This window comes from Alexandromys fortis, unplaced genomic scaffold, assembly GCF_014885135.2.
Source record: "Alexandromys fortis isolate MF-2015 unplaced genomic scaffold, M_Fortis_MF-2015_v1.1 scaffold_34, whole genome shotgun sequence".
Classification (NCBI taxonomy): Eukaryota; Metazoa; Chordata; class Mammalia; order Rodentia; family Cricetidae; genus Alexandromys; species Alexandromys fortis.
In genome coordinates this window covers 8,027,031-8,039,564 of record NW_026067933.1, presented here as the reverse complement: position 1 = coordinate 8,039,564, position 12,534 = coordinate 8,027,031, and the positions used below count along the sequence as shown (strand labels likewise).

General features: G+C 42.6%; 1 protein-coding gene across 4 annotated transcripts in view; it reads left to right on the top strand.

Moving 5' to 3' along the window:
* Window positions 1-12,534, top strand: part of St7 (suppression of tumorigenicity 7) — a 240,246-nt gene that overhangs the window by 195,188 nt on the left and 32,524 nt on the right. For 3 of the 4 annotated variants that reach the window (XM_050145884.1, XM_050145885.1, XM_050145886.1), the window contains 2 exons: window positions 8,433-8,505; window positions 9,932-10,034. In XM_050145884.1, coding sequence (XP_050001841.1) covers window positions 8,433-8,505; window positions 9,932-10,034 — 176 coding nt within the window. Of the gene's footprint in view, window positions 1-8,432; window positions 8,506-9,244; window positions 9,381-9,931; window positions 10,035-12,534 lie in introns of all 4 variants that reach the window. The other variant, XM_050145887.1, reaches the window with a different exon arrangement.

Below are 12,534 nucleotides of genomic sequence, written 5' to 3'. Positions count from 1 at the left end.
CCCCATTTTCTACATTGCGAGTGGATGGACAAGGGGCACAGCAAATGGCAGAAGAGACATGGGGTGAATTGCATAGGGGACAGACCTGAAAGGCTTTGTGTCTGGCTATGACTTTGTTCTAAAGGCCTCTGAGAGATCTGGAAGCAATCTCAAAGGAAAATTTGTCTGCCCCCAGCATGTAAAGAGTAGGATAATGGGCTCACACTCTGCCGTGCTTGATGGTTGGGAGGTGACCATTGTGCCAAAGCTCTCAGACCTGAGAGTGAAATGGTCTGAAAAGAAATGACTTGCTCTATGGTGATATGGAAGATATTCGTCAGTATTGCTATAGGATAGGGTCATTTCAGGTTCCCTATCCTCAGCTTCCCAAGGGACTAACTGGGGACATTGCCTGGGGCTCCTGGGAGCCACTCTAGGTTCAAGTCTCTTGCCAACACTAAGGTGGCTCTTTTAACTAAGATATGTGCTTCCCTGCTCCCCTATCCAACCTTCCTTTATCCCAATCTTCCTGTTTCCCCAAGTTCCCCCAATCCTTCCCTTCTCACTTTTCTCTCCCCGTCCCCCCTTATCCCCATCCCACCCCTCCCCCAAGATCCCAATTTTCTCCTTCATGTTCCGGCTTGGTGGGAGCCTAGCCAGGTTGGATGTTCACCTTCCTAGACATGGACGGAGGGGGGAGGACCTTGGACTTTCCACAGGGCAGGGAACCATGACTGCTCTTCGGATTGGAGAGGGAGGGGGAGAAAAGTGGGGGGAGGGGGAGGGAAATGGGAGGCTGGGAGGAGGCGGAAACTTTTTTTTCTTATTCTCAATAAAAAAAGAAAAAATCAAGAACAACACAAAATAATAAAATAAAAATTTAAATTAAAAAAATTAAAAATATTTTGGTTAAAAAAAAAAAAAGAAAGAAATGACTTGCTGACCCCACAGTTGAACACCTTTTGATCCCAGGCAGGGGGATTTGGAGATCTTTGTAAGCATCAGTTGAGCTCTGTGGGAAGTGAGATTTGGTTTTCTTCTTTAGACAAGTGGCAACCTGAGTGTAGATGTTCTTCTGTCTTCCAGATGAGCTAATCTTCCTGTTGTGAGCCACAGCCACATGCTTTCTGCTGCTCTCCCAACCATAGCCAACTAAGGCTCATGAAACAGACCCAGACTCAGATCCTCTTCCAGGGAGTGGACCTAAGACACAGGGAGGCTGCTTGGCCATGCAGCTCATCAACACTTACCTGCTCTTGCTGTACAACAACCACTGGGGCGGGGAAGCAGGAACAGATGACACATCCTAAAGGCTGAACTCGTGACAGTGAAGTGCATGTTGGGAACTCATAGGGAGTTCTGTTTACTAATCAGACCATCTGATAGGCTGGTGCCTTATGGGCACCCGAGTTACTGCCAAAGTAGTCAAAACACAGGAATGATATCCTGCTCAATCAGAAGGTAGATTCTTAAATGGAGAAGCTTAATCATAAGTAAAAGAAAGGAACATTAGGCATGGAAATGGCCCTTGAATTTAAAAGAAATAATAGTGAAAAGCATGTTTTTTCTTTAATTCGGGGAAAAAAAATAAATGTGGTCTCACAAATGAAGAGCCATTGAACATAACTGACCTGGTGTTGATAGATTTAGAGTAGGGTATGTGTAAATTTTTCTCTAACAGGAAAATACTTTAGAAAGTATGGTTGGCTCCTAATGATGAAATTATAGTGACTCCCAGCGGAACGAAGTGCAAAGGAGGTATAAATGATTAAAGCATGTGGAAAGATCAGCATGGTGGGGCTGCAGAGATGGCTCAGTGACTAAGAGTCCTTGCTTCTAGAACATAAGCATCTGAGTTTGGAGTCCATCACTCATGTAAAAAGCCAGTCAGGGCTGTGGTGGGTTAGACAGGAGGATCAATGGGTCTTCAGGTATAGTAAGAGATCCCATCTCAAAGGAACCAGGTATACACTGATAACAGTGGTACTCACAGCATCCTCCTCTTTCCCCTGTGGATGCCTATAGGTGCACACACATACACCATACACACATGTATCACACATACATGTATCACACACATTTACACATAAAAAGCAAAAGAGTGGAAATATCAGGATGACAAATAGCTAAATACCCATTAGTAAGGTCTGTACCAATAAGCTGCTCCATAGGGTGGTGAAGATCTGAGAGAAGCAGAAGTCTGCGTATTTGAAAGCATGAGGCTACAGTCTATGCAACACAGTGAATAAAGTATAAGATAATATGAGAGGGAAAATAAAAGCAAATAGCACAGCTGATAGTTTGGGGTGGTGACAAGTGTATGTGCTACAAGATTGGTTTTGCCAATAATTGGTTAGATGTTCGCCTGAGTTTCTCTTAGCCAGCTTGCGGGCCTTCCTGTACCCCCCTCTCCACTTTCCTCCCTTTATCTCTCTCTCTCTCTCAGTTGCATCTTAACTGTACATAATTCAGGCTTGTCTTGACCCCGAGGTCCTCCCGCCTCAGCTTCCGGTAGCACTGAGATTACAGTTGTGTGCCGCTCTGTCTATCTGGGCTGATTTTCTTAAAAAGAAAAACTATTTGGATGGAATGAGCATAGCAGCCGCAGGCTGTTGTCTAATCTTTGCCTCTGTTTCATGACAGTACTGTTGGGAGCAGAAACTCACAGCCGCTCCTTCTGTTTTCCATGTCCTTTAATACGTTTTGGTCATTTTCTAAGAATTACACCAACGAAATAGATCCCAGCAAAATTCTAAACATCATAATTATGTGTTTTATGAGCATCTAGCACAGACAGAGGTGACTGAAATTCCAGGATGTGCATACTCGAGAGTCTGTAGCAAATAAACACAGATGAGATAGTGGCTGTGAAGATAGTTATAGTGTATACAATAGTGCTTAAATGTTTATCTTATTAGTTTAAGTGGCCAGTTCTTTCATGTTTCTGAGTTGGAAGGATGCCATAGAACCGATTGCTTCTTGAAACAAAACATTTGCCAATGTTTTAAATGCTTTTCTTTGAGTTAACGTGGAGCATCATGGTTGCATGTGTGTTAACTCTCGACAGTTGCAGACTGTGGGGATCCCCAGAAGCATAGTCCCAGACTTCCTTCTTGGTATTGCTACTGGCAATTCTTGCTCTTGTTGTTGTTGTTGTTTTATGTGATTTTTCTGTGTAGCCGGGATGACCTGGAACTCCCAGTCCTCTCCCACAGCCTCCAGAATGCGAGGATTATAGGCCTGCACCCTGTACCCACCTGCCGACCCTTTTAAAATCATCTCAGAGACAAAGATCAGCTGAATATCACGTGAGATGATTTGTGTTTATTCCAGCTGTGACAGCAGCGTATTTCCACATTGCATTTTAACACCTTCTAATGCATACTGTTTCTCTGACGATAGCACAGTACCAAGGCCTTCCCCATAGCACGCCCTCAGTAACTGCTTGCAGCAGTTCTGATGGAGGTAGTGGTGTGGGGGAAAACGTGCTTATGGAATGAATGGATGGATCAAAGCCGTGGGTGGCAGCTTGAATCAGAACGATGACTGATAAGCTGGGCTGCCATGCTGAAAGCACTAAAATTAATGCTACAGACTTAATAAGATTGACAATTTAAAGGAGTCACATGTGAAATCCTGCCTGGGGGTTTTCAAATTTGCAGAAAATTTTCCTGGCGTCTGTAAACCAGAGGACAAAAACAAATGGGCTAAAATGAATTTGAAGAGATTGTGGGGCTTTGTTGGTTTGACTGCACAATCTCAGGTACCCAGTGCTGGGCCTGGCATCGATGGTGGTGGCTCTGGCTCCCTGAGCTCCTTCCTGGGCACGTGTGGGACACTGTGAGGCTTTGCTGCCGTTCTCAGTTCTCACTTTAAAAGTCACCATTGCACCCATAGGGACGAAACTAGGCAGAAGTTCTGCAGGTTCTGTCAGATGAGAAACTAAGAGGCTTTTACCCGGGAAAACTGACATCAGAGAGACATTTTAATGTTTGTAGTACAATTTGGGAAATAATCTGATTCTGTGTTGTCATAGAAGGCGAAACTAGTGGGTGTTAGACTCGGAGAGAGAAAGTGGAGTTTGGAGCAGTATAGAAGATCAATAAACTTTGAGTTAAAAAAGAGACTTTGAACTGTTAGTTTTAGCAAAAGAAACTCTGAGGTAGAAATTACTCTGTTACATGTAGTCTTATGCAGACAGGGGGATGGATTTTTGTCCTGTGACCCACCTGGAGTGAAACATAGAACTTGCTGTCTTTTCTAAACATTGCCTCCTGTCTGCTGCAGCCAGTAACTCCTTTCCAGTCTAAGTAACTGCTTCCTGTTTCCTGCCATCAGATAAGAATTTCGAAAGCTTGTGACTCCTCTTGGAGACATAGCTTAGCACTGTTCAGTAAATTTAAATATCCACCTTTTAACCATGACATTTCACTTTCAATCACACAAAAGAAATGAATATTTTGAAAGTGTACATAATAAGCAAAGTCATGATATCCTTAATTATAGTAGGCTAAAGCTGGAAAGCAATCCAAGTATCCATTAGTAAGAGAATACCATCTAGTGTATACGCACAATGCATAGTAGTCAGCCATGGAGAGAAATGAGACTTCTGTACTACTATATGGATAGATTTCAGAAACGCTATGAAGTCCAAGACTGCAACTTTTAATAAAGAATTTGATGACAGTTTGATTGCATGTATTAGCATACATGGGGAAATTTCTTCCCCTTTCAGAAAAGGACTTACGTAAATACATGTTGGAGACAAGTAGAAGAAGAACTAGACAAATACCAGCTGTTCAGGTTAGCTCATGAGAAATATGTAGTTAGCATGCCTTATTTCTATAGGGAGTACTGGGGTGAATTGTGTGGTTTCGTTTTTGGATTGTAATACTGTGTGTGAGAGAGGTGGAGGAGAAAGAGGGTACTTTTGGATTATAATACTGTTGGGGGGTAAGGAAGGGGAGGAGAAAGAGAGTGCTTTTGGACTGAGCTCAGGCCTTGTGAATGCTAACTATATGACCTATCAGTGAATATACCCCAACCAAAATTCCAGTGCTTAAGTGAATCTTATGGTAATTATCAATAAATTCCACTGTAAAAGGTAGAAAGTCACTGTAGAGTTAGTCTGTCATCCCAAAACAAGCTAAATACTCTACTTAGTTAGGTTTTAGTTTCTCCAACAGACTAAAATTTCTGCAGAAGTTCCTTGCACTATGAGCACACCGATAACTTGTTATCCTCTGCTCACAGCTTCTGATACGAACATTTCCATGACAAATCTGACAGTCTCTTTATCTTATCATTTTATACTTTTCCACAGTGTCAAAGCATGAAAGCATAGGGCAAGCAAAACTGCAGAAAGCAGATTTGCGACCACCATGTGCGGAGAGGACAGGGTGCGGACAAGCATAAAAGGCCAGCAAGGGGGTCTCTGTGGTCCTGGAAGAGCTCTTTATCTTGGTGGGGTTGTAGTGTTACATGAACCTAGATATGACAGATACATACTTAAACATGTGTAAGATGGTTAGATGAAGAAAAATCAATTATTCAAATGACATTCACAATGTCAGCTTAGTTTGGTGCTTGGGAATATGGTTATATGAAATATAACCATTTGGAAAGTGGAACCATCCAAAGATCTTTGCACTATTTTCGTATTTTACTATATTTGTAAAGTAGGAGAAGTCACACTAAAGTTTGTAATAGGCAACAGTTGCCAAGTCTCAGATTGAGAAGAATCCAGAAATCAAAGAAGCAGGGACCAGAGTACAAGAGGGCTTTAATAACCTCTTCTAGTTTTGCAGATATCGAAATTTGTGCCCCAAATCTCAGCTTCTGCCTCTGATTGGACGTTACTAGCTGAAATGTTAATGAGGCGATGATATACTGCAGCAGGCACCATGCAAGGGAGCATTGCAGCTTTCCCTGGGAGTTTGAGCTCTATGTGTCTGCTAGATGGGCAGGCTGACAGTGTTTGATGCCCCTCTCTGTTGTCTGTCTGTCTGTCTGTTTGTCTGTGTCTGGCTCCACCAGTGTATTTGCCAATGAACCTGCTGTACACGTTTTAACAACAGAATTCTCTCTCTAGCAGTGCTGTTAACCTTTGCAATTTTAGTATTTTACAATTTACATAACAAGCTGTGGAGAGAGAGAAAAGCCGTGGGGACCATGGCCTGTCACCCGCAGTGACACCATAACACTGTCGAAGGTGTTTCGATATTATCCGATCTTCATATCGTTGCATATCAAATACATCTAAAATTAGCAATGCATACCAGATCAAGATTTCATGGTTACCCTCAGCTATATAATGACTTTGAGGCCAGCCTGAGCTACATGAGACCCTATCTGAAACACATAAATAAACAGAGAAGCAGCCATCTGTAGTATGTCTGTTGATGACAATGGAATTTTGCTTGATTATGGATTCTGAGATATAGACTGAAAAGCCCCCCTTCCCTTTCAGTTCTGTGTTCTTAGAGCTAACAACAAAGATCTATGGAAGGCTAGACCTGTTTGTCCCACACAGAAGCCAAATAGTCCAGAAACCAGGCTGTGGCAGAGAAGAACCTTATGATGGGCCAGAAAATGGGAAGAGACAGGAACCATCTTGGTGGGCAGAGCCATCTGCCTGGAAGCTTATGTGGGGTTGGTTAATATGGAAGATGGAAGATCACAGGCTCTGCACACATCTAGAGGCTCATGTCCATATCTATCTCATTCCAATGGCCCAGCCAAGAGATGCTTCTTAGTTCTGCAAATGTCAGGAGCTAAGATCATTGTTGTCCTCCAGCTTCCTGCCTCACTGAGTACTCCCGACACATTATTACACAGGTACAGAATAGAGTATCCAGCTCCCCCAGGCCCCGGTACTGGTCATGACCGAGGGGGTCAAGGTCAGCTGAGCTGAAGCAGGACTCAGCTGTCTCAGTGCCTGGCTTGGGATTTCCCGTAACTGGTTGTGTTTTACCTGTGTCCTGAAACTTCCTCTAAAGAGAAATTTCCCAGGCTGGAGTTGATGATAGTGAGTATTTGGTGTGGAAGAGGAAGTGATTTTCTTTCAAGGAGTTATGTTCTTCTTCTGCCACTGGCTAACTGTGAGATTCCTTTACAGTTTTCCTATGTGGTTCTTTCAGACTTGCCGACAGTCCTGTGAAGAGATCTGTGGGATAATTTCAGATATTAAGGGCAAATTTTAAGGCATGTGAGAGACAGCTGCAATTGTCTTTACTGGCCACACTTTCTTTCCAGACCGAGTTTATGTTGAACTAAGAAAATATTTTGGGGATTGGCAAGATGGTTCAGTAGGGAAGGGTGCTTTGCTGCCAAGCCTGACTACTGGGGTTTGGCCCCCAGAACCTACATGGCTCAATGAGACAAAATGGATGCATGCAGGTTGTCTACTGACCTCCACACAGGTGCTGTGTGTGGCACACAATACCCCTTCCAAATAAATTTTCTTTGTTAAGAAACCATTTCTGTGTCAGAGTTAAAAAAAAAAAAAAGGTTAACAACTGCTAAAGAAACATGAACTGTCCTTTTTTGAGAAGGGAATTCCAATTTAAATACATACCCCAAGCCCACCCCTTCCGGTCAGTGTGCTCTCTGCCCTGTGTTTATTTGTAAACTGATTATCTACACTGCACAGTTGCTCCACCCCTCCATCTGTAATTTTCTAGAAACGTTATAAAATCGTCTTTCTGGGTGACAAATTAGGCTTTAATATGAAAGGGGACTGATCATAAATTTGAATGAGAAAACTTGGCACACTTTTCAAAATTTTTGAAACATTCACCCAGTATAAATTATATGCAAATCCCAGAGAACTTAGACAACAATGAGGACTCTAAGAGAGACTTAAATAGATCTAATCTACATGGGAAGTAGAAAAAGACAAGATCTCCTGAGTAAATTGGGAGCGTGGGGACCTTGGGGGAGGATTGAAGGAGGGAGGGGAGAGGCAGGGAGGGGAGCAGAGAAAAATGTAGAGCTCAATTAAAAAAAAATGTGTTTGAATTTCTGAAATTTAATACAAAAAAGCATGTCTTAAATTAATCTATTAAAGAATACCTTGTTTAGCTCTGTCAATAGTTTAAACTCAGATTAATTTTTATGAGGTCCTATTTACATTTTATATCACAGGTATCTCTGTAATCACTAAATTTGTGCATTTATATCAAGGTATAAGATGCATACTTTAAAATAGAAGATGATTTCTAAAGACTGCTGAATTTTAAACATGAACTACTGACAAATTACCAAAGCATTTTGACACAGTAAGAAAGAACTGGCTGGGGTTCTTATAATTATATAAGAATATATATATTTATATATATTTAAGCTTAATTAATCTGTACTGTTTTGGGCTTACATTATTAATCTTGTGTTTTAGAGCATTGTCCCTCTGACTTGAGATTGACAAGGGTTCTTGCTCTCTTTTTCTTGCGTAGATATAAGCTTACCAAAGTCAGCAACGATATGCTACACAGCTGCCCTGCTCAAAGCCAGAGCCGTGTCCGACAAGTAAGTGAGCTGTTGCTTGTGTGGCTCCCAGTGCTGGCCAGATGTAAGGAGACCTGTCCCCTTTGAGGGCTTTCTCCAGAAGTTTCTCTTGGTCCTTGTGGCCTTCTTAAAAGCATGCATTTTCCCAAAGCCGTGGATCTTCGTTCCATTACTAGAAGGAGGAAGTGTCTGTTCGCACTGTTGTAAGACTGTGCGGCTCCTAACACAGACTGGCATTAAATTACATTCCTCTGGGGTGACTTTTTTTTTTCTTACTTTTTTAATTTTTTGTCAGACAGTAGGATCAAAGGACGGCTTGGGATTTACACAAACATTCTGTACCTCTCTTCGTTTTTTTTTTTTTGTGTGTGTGTGTGTGCACTCCCTTCTGCTGTCTGTTCCTGGGCCCTGCTGTGTGGCAGTGGGGATGGTCCTCTCCCATTCTTCCCCTCCACACCCCTGGTCTGCTTACCCTGAGATGCCACCTCAGGGGACATTTGCCCATTTTATTCAGGCAGGTGACTGTGGCACATAGACATCCCCACGTATCCAGAGGATGACCGGGCAGGTTAAAGAGAACAGAGGGATTCATTGTTTTTGAGTTCCTAAATGCTTACACGTCCCTGATACAGCCCAGCCCCTCTGTAGACTCTGAAAGCAGAGCAGGTAGCGGCCTCTGCGGGGTCAGACAGGTTTGCGGTTAAGTGTGTGTGCACTTCAAAACTGGAGTAATTTTCTTTCGTTCTTTTCCATCCTGTAGATCGCCAGTACCTACTGCAACATCTTTTCTCCCTACACAGCGACTCCAGCTTGGGAGGGCAGGGCCAGGGTTGTCACAGCTTCCCCTGTGGTGTCTGCCTGCCAAGCGCAGCTCTGGAGTTAGCCCTGGGTGTGAGGTGAGAAAGAGATTGCATGGTCTGGTTTTTTTTTTTTCCATTCCCTTGGGCGGGTGTCTTGCCCGCAGTTTGGGCATGCACACCCTCCTGCTGGAACAGCCCACAAAGGCTCGCCTGTGGCTGGAGCTGTGGCTATTAGCCTCCACCACAGCACCGACATTGGGTTGGGAGCCTCCCTTAAATCCCCCCAGTTCTGTTTTTAACCCAGTGAGCTCTTCTGTAACCTAGTTTTCTCTTTTTCCTACACTGTCTGCCCTCGTCAGTCCTCTCTCTGCTCCCACCGAAGCAGTACCTTGCAGAAAATGTAGATTAGCTATTTAGACAGTGAGTTGACAGCTGAACCATTCAGTGTAAGCACGCTTTCTGCTTCTGCTGGGGTTTTGTTGGCCTTGGTGGAAGGGGTCGCTCAGAGGTCCCCTGTAGAGGAAGTTTGGAGAGCTTGTGCCATGGGCTCACTGTGCTCATAGGGGCCCTTGATGTATATTTGCTCCCTGGGTAGCTGCCCAAGCAGTGGTCCCAACTGCATGATGTTTGTCTTTCTGCTTTTTCAGATTCTCTCCCGAGGCGGCATCTCGGCGGGGCCTGAGCACAGCAGAGATGAATGCAGTGGAGGCCATTCACAGAGCTGTGGAATTTAACCCGCACGTGCCAAAAGTGAGTCTCTGAATCCCCTAGGAGCTCATTATGACGGCAGAGAAAGCATTTGCTAACCACAATGCCCTGTCCCCAGGAACCCCAGTTATAAAACAATGAACTGCAACCAACCAACGCTGGGACCTGTGCAGTCCACAGGCATTTATAGCCTCATTTTTGAGCTAAAACTACACTCAAGGGAACTGGGGTAGGGGGCTGGTTTTCAGGGTGATCATAATAAAATAAACTGATAGACCTTACTTAGGCAACTAGCTTCAGAAAGTTTAAAATTAGCTCAAGTGAGTTTGATAGGAATTTTTTTTTATCATCAGTTTTAGTCTTATGAGGCAAATTCTGGAAATAACCCTTGTGCACAGAACTCTTTAAAAACTCCCACTAATGTGATACCCCATGTCTCTACAGATAAATGCAGGGAATCAGGCCTGGCTAGAAAAAAAAGGAGCAACCCCAGAACATGTAACACTTTGAGTGCCACTTACAACTTACACATAGTGAAAGGATTTGTCTTCGTGGTTAAACCCCATGATACACAGTTAGTAAATGCTTGATATTTTTCACATATTCTTTCTGAAGTTGATTTTAATGGAATCAAATCAAGGCAAAAGATATTTCTGGAATGTTTTATTCATGAGCTGAATGTATATTTGGGGCTTCTCTGAAATTATCTGCTCTGTGGTAGGTATTTAGCTGTGGGTCTGTTTCAGTCTGTTGATATTAGGGACATTTAGTCTCTAAGAAACTAATCCTGCAGCTCACATCAGATGCTGCATGGCATATGTGTTTGGGAAAGTATCTGATGAAGACCTCCTGGTGCAAATGATAAAGAAATCCGGCTTGCATTGTTGCGGTGCCATAGCAAGAGGGTGGTGTGTTGCGTGTGTGAGTGCATGTGTGTGAGTGCGTGTGTTGCGTGTGTGAGTGTATGTGTGAGTGCATGTGTGTGTGTGATGTATGGAGTTCCCTACTTTAATTTATTTTGTTGATATTGAAAATGGTAGAGATAAGTGATCTAATGTCATTCCTGAGGCTTTACTTAAGTCTGGGTTATGTTTTCACTTAATGGGAAATTGAAGAGTGGTCTGGAGTGGCATTTTTGCATAAGGATGTACTTAACCACTCCGGTGCTAGTGGCTAATCAGCAAAATATTTACAGAGGCTTGGGGGTTATATGTAGGATGCTAGAAGCAGGAAACTTTATACAATATTTTGAGCCTAAGCCAAAATGTTGATTGAACTCTGATTAAAATGTAAAACTGGTCATAAAAGTTGTTCTCAATTATAGTAAACTGAAGTCATCTATTAATATTTTTTGGATACTCCTTCAAACTACAGAACTATTCTGTAAATATAAGCAAGCCTCTTTTGTAGGAATTATTGAGTAACAGAGCCCAGGATTCTGAGGTAAAAACTAGGGTCAAGTTCTGGCAGTCATTCACCCACTCCGGAACCTTGGGATCAAGTGACTCTGAACTCATCTTAAAATGATGAAAATGCTTGGGATTGCCTATCTTTTGGGATAAGTATCAAATGAGATAAAATGTTTGAAAATTTTTACAAAACACTTGTCTTAGTCACTGTTCTGTTGCTTTGAAGAGACACCATGACCAAGGTTCTCTGAAAGAAAGCACTTAATTGCGGTCTTCCTTGCAACTTCAGAGAATTAGTCCATGCAGGAGTATAGCTCAGAGATACATCCTGATCCATAGGCAGAGAGGAGATGGGGCTGGGGTAGAACACTCACTCTTTGGCCTGGCATGGGCTTTTGAAACCTCAAAGCCCACCCAAGTGACAAGTGGCACACTTCCTCCAACAAGGCCACACGTATTCCAACAAAGCCACCACCTCCTAATCTTTTTAATTATATCAAAGAATTCCACTCTCTGGTGATTAAGTATTCAAATATATCAAATATTTGAGACGTCAAACCACCGTAACACTTGAATACCATATATGTATAAATGCTTAACGTAATTGATATTAGCTTCTTAGAGACCCCTCAGGTCCCAATTTCTACATCATTCTATTAAGGGCCCTATAATACTGTGCAGGGAATCTCTACAGTTCTGTTCAGATATTTTGATGCCATTGTCATTTAACTCTGCGATAATGGAAATTAAAGCTCTTAAGAATAGTTTAAAATTGCTGTGGAAAATTTTGACAGTCAGTTGACACTCCAGCCAATTATATTTCAAATGTTGTTTTAATTGATACATGGTAATCGCATATTTTTTACATGATAGAATGTGGCATTTCAATCCATTTGTACAATGTGTAATGATCTCATCAGGGAACTGTCCTATCATCTCAGATATACAGCATTTTAAAATTTAATCTCACTCCATTTTCTAATCATGAAAGTAGAGAAGAGAGTTATTAAAGTATATAGGCAGTTTGGATGCTTACCTTACTAGACCTGGATGGAGGTGGGTGGTCCTTGGACTTCCCACAGGGCAGAGAACCCTGATTGTTCTTTGGGCTGACGAGGGGGGGGGACTTGGCT